The sequence below is a fragment of the Atta cephalotes genome (assembly GCF_000143395.1).
Source record: "Atta cephalotes unplaced genomic scaffold scaffold00067, whole genome shotgun sequence".
Taxonomy (NCBI): domain Eukaryota; kingdom Metazoa; phylum Arthropoda; class Insecta; order Hymenoptera; family Formicidae; genus Atta; species Atta cephalotes.
In genome coordinates, this window is record NW_012130131.1 from 643,654 (window position 1) to 647,696 (window position 4,043).

The 4,043-nt window shown below is 34.0% G+C and overlaps 1 protein-coding gene across 1 annotated transcript in view; it reads right to left on the reverse strand.

Moving 5' to 3' along the window:
* Window positions 1-4,043, reverse strand: part of LOC105623915 (pickpocket protein 19-like) — a 15,665-nt gene that overhangs the window by 6,275 nt on the left and 5,347 nt on the right. Inside the window, exon 2 of the mRNA XM_012205285.1 lies at window positions 70-347. Within this exon, the coding sequence (XP_012060675.1) occupies window positions 70-347 (278 nt within the window). The remainder of the gene's footprint in view (window positions 1-69; window positions 348-4,043) is intronic.

Genomic DNA, 4,043 nt, shown 5'->3' on the forward strand with positions numbered 1-4,043 from the left:
CGATATATTGTATACGATTGAAATTTTAGTTTTTTTCTTTCATATAATTTTTTCTTACATATAATTTACCTGGAATCTAAGAGCAAGTGAGTAAATCACGTTGCTAGCGATTGTAGAAGATATTACAAACACGACAAGCCACAGGAATCGTTCAATTATATGTAATTCAGGATTAACGATGTGACGAAGACCATGAATAGTCGTATGCATGCAAAAATAATTCAATGTTTGTATGATCGCGTTGAACTGTTTACTTTGGCTTTCGTTTCCACGAAACTTGATTCTTGTGATTCCATTTCTTACGGCTCTCATTAATTTCCTTAATTTCCTCTGGTTAGATTTCATGTCTAAAAAAATGAAAATTAGATGATTTTAAAATTCGAAAATTCAATACATCGAGAAACTTGTAAGAATGTGCAATCTCCAGATCAATTCGCTAAAAATCAACTTTTTGCAAAAAGATCGCTCCGAAATATAACTCTTTTTATAAAAAAAAAAAACAACAACAATTCTACAAAGAGAACGATTTAAAATATCCCCTTTTAGTTAGAAAAATCAATTTTTCGCAAAATGGATCGTTTTTTAAAACCATTATTGTTGTTTGGGAAGATCTTTTGGAAATCTTTTGGAGATCAGAACATCCTTAGGAACTTGAGGAATCTTAGAGAAAGCTGAATCAATAAATTAAGAGGACAAAAATAAAAGAAATTTCTTCGCTCACTTTCATTTGAATGAACTTCTAGCACTTAACATCGGTAAGATAAATACATCCTTATGGTCACTCCTTGCGGTCAAAAGCGAACTGAAGCATCAAGCACCTTTTCAAAGTATCCTCGAATGAAAGACGAAAAGAGGTCAAGCCTTAGTCCTCATTTTATATCGGTTTATCAGCAATGCATCGTACAAATAAAAAATCCAATCAATTACAGGTGAAGTAGGCGAAAAGGGGGAATGGCAGGTGGAAAAGGGTCGAAGAGGTGGCGCGTGTTTGAACGCGCACCCGATGTGATCAGGATAATTCAGTTAACGTGATTGTTACGCAAACAATGCCAACACGAACGGAGAGAGCCGCTTCCCCAGCTTCAATGTCCGCGAATAATGAAGAAGCCTCCGGGGGTCGCGATCGCAGGTTTTGATTGCATCCTCTAGTATAATTTGAACGAGAGAAATCAGGATTCGTTGATTCGTTCGGGCGACATCACGTCGCTGAAAGCTATCGACGTTTCGGCATTCAATGTCGGTCTTTCCAGTTTGGCGAAATTCTCTGCGAATCTGATTTCAGAGGCATGCGATATTCGAGATGACTCACATCAACTCTAATAATTTTTTTAATTCTCCATAAGTAAAATGACTTTCTCTCAAACAAATAGTATTTTATCGGAATAGATTATCGAATTATACATACATATTGGAAAAATGTCTCTGTCGTTTAATAATTATTTTCATTATTTTAATTATTTTCACTTATACAATATATAACTTTTTTATTACATATATTTTTTTAATTTCATAATTTATACATTTAGTTCAATATCATAGCTATAATAGATTCAATAATAGATTCTTTTATGTATCCTCCGAAAAATAATGAGCTTCAACAAATTTACGTTACTCAAGACGCTCCCATTTTAAAACAATATTCGAGGATTAAATGAGTATGAGTGAATACGTGATGGCAATTTCTCGTTCCGAACCGATGATGCAATCGATGCCACACTGTTGGCGCTTCGTTCTAGCTGTGCTTCATTATCCTGGGGATGAAACCGACGTTCTATTAACTACGCGGCTGCAATCGCTCTAATATTAGTTTCGCTTAAACATCACAGGTTTTCATTCCGTGCGCACATCGTATATACATACCCCCATGCTAGCTTGCAAGCGAATCGATTATATCGCTATAATAAGAGATAATTTGTATCTTAATGATCTTTATGCAAAATATTATGTTAACAAATATTATGTTAACAATTAAAATTATAAAAGATAAAGAATAAAAATTGAGAAATCTGAAAGATCGTGATTTATTTTATCAACTTGACTCTTATTGATTACTATTAAGTGTACAACTTTGCTTCCGCCGTTTTCCTATAGATGGCTTTAGCGGTAAGTGGTGATAGAAATAAATAGATCATAGACGTCATACAATAAACTTGGGCATCTGTCAACATAATCCCATAGAAACATTAGTCGATTTGTGTCTGCATCATGAAGTTATTCTCGATTGAAAATGTCAGTTTACGAGCCAAATTCTCATCATTTGCGGGAGGTTTTAATTTTTTGCTTCAATATGAAGAAATCTGCGGCTGAGGCTCATCGAATGCTCTCAAATACTTATGGTGAGGCCACTATTAGTGAAAGAACGTGTCGTGAGTGGTTTCATCGCTTCAAGAACGGTGATTTTGTCCAAGGTCATGTTCTGTATTTGGTGGGACCAGCTCGGCGTAGTGTATTATGAACTGTTAAAACCGACTGAAACAATCACAGGCGAACGCAATTGACGCGTTTGAGCCGAGCATTGAAAGACAAACAACAAAGCCGTAATACAACGAGAGACACGATAAAGTGATTTTGCAGCATGACAATGCTCGACCCCATGTTGCGAAAGTGGTCAAAACTTGGAAACATTGAAATGGGAAATCCTACTCCACCCGCCGTATTCTCCAGACGTTGCTCCCTCGGACTATCACTTGTTTCGATCAACGGCCTGGCTGACCAGCACTTCCGGTCTTATGAAGAAGTAAAAAATTGGATCGATTCATGGATAGCCTCAAAAGATGACCAGTTTTTTCAACGCGGGATTCGTACGCTATCCGAAAGATGGGAGAAAGTAGTGGCCAGCGATGGACAATACTTTGAATCATAAATGTATAACCAGTTTTTTACAATAAAGCCTCGAATTTCGGAAAAAAAACGGCGGAAGCAAAGTTATACACCTAATATGTTTTTTAAATAAAATTTTAAATAAAATCGCTTCATTTAAATATTTTTTATTGCATAAATTTTATATTGTAATTTCTACATATGTGATATTTTTTAACCTAATTCTTTGTACACGATATATAATAATTAGAAATATACAGTGTCCACTCACAAGAAGTTCCGAGACGACCAAATAACTCCTCAGAAAAGTGTTATTGAAAAAAATGTTAAAGACAAAGTTGTAATCAAAAAGATCTATTTATTGATCTTATCAGTTTGATCTTGAGTGACATCGCCAAGGTCAGATCAAGATTACATCAATTTTTTAAAATGGAATATCCTATTTTTTTATGCGAGAATGTAATAGCTGGTATTAAGAGCTTTTCAAAATACTGTAATAAAGTGATTTTTTATTAAGTATTTTTTGAGTTATAAAACTTAAAAGTTACAGTTCGGCATTAGCATTACGCAAGGTGTCCGATTAACGTAAAAATGAATTTTTAGTGCAAAACACAAAAATGAAAATAAGAGATATTACCTTCATTTATTATAGTGTATTATAGTGTTTCGCCACCCAAAGTCAAACTGATAAGATCAGTAAAAATCTTTTTGAATCCTGTAATTTTTGTTTTTCTCGATATCGCTTTCCTGAGGATTTATTACCCGCTCCGGAACTTTTTGGACACTCTGTACCTGAATGTATTTATACATCTACGACACATTTATATGAACACATATGAAAGCACACATCTGTCTTTTGAAATCTTTCGTCTGGAATTTACTGACCTGCAACACGCATGTCCACGTAAATTGTGCAACGATGGAGCTGAAAATTCACTCGTAATCGAGCAACTCGCGAGAAAATTCCAACAACATCCACAATTCTCGCTATTCATCGTCTTTCAATTTTTTTCTGCTTCTTTATTCTCTCTTCATTCTTTTTATTTACCGTTCTAATTGGCTATTTCCATTAATTTATTCAATATTAAGTATCTTAGTTTTAACAAAATTTTCAACAAAAATTTTTATTAAAAACAACAGGTATATCTATTATCTTTATCAATTTTATATTTATTTTGTTTAGCTACAGGTACTTATTTTAATGATAATTGTAAAATATATTA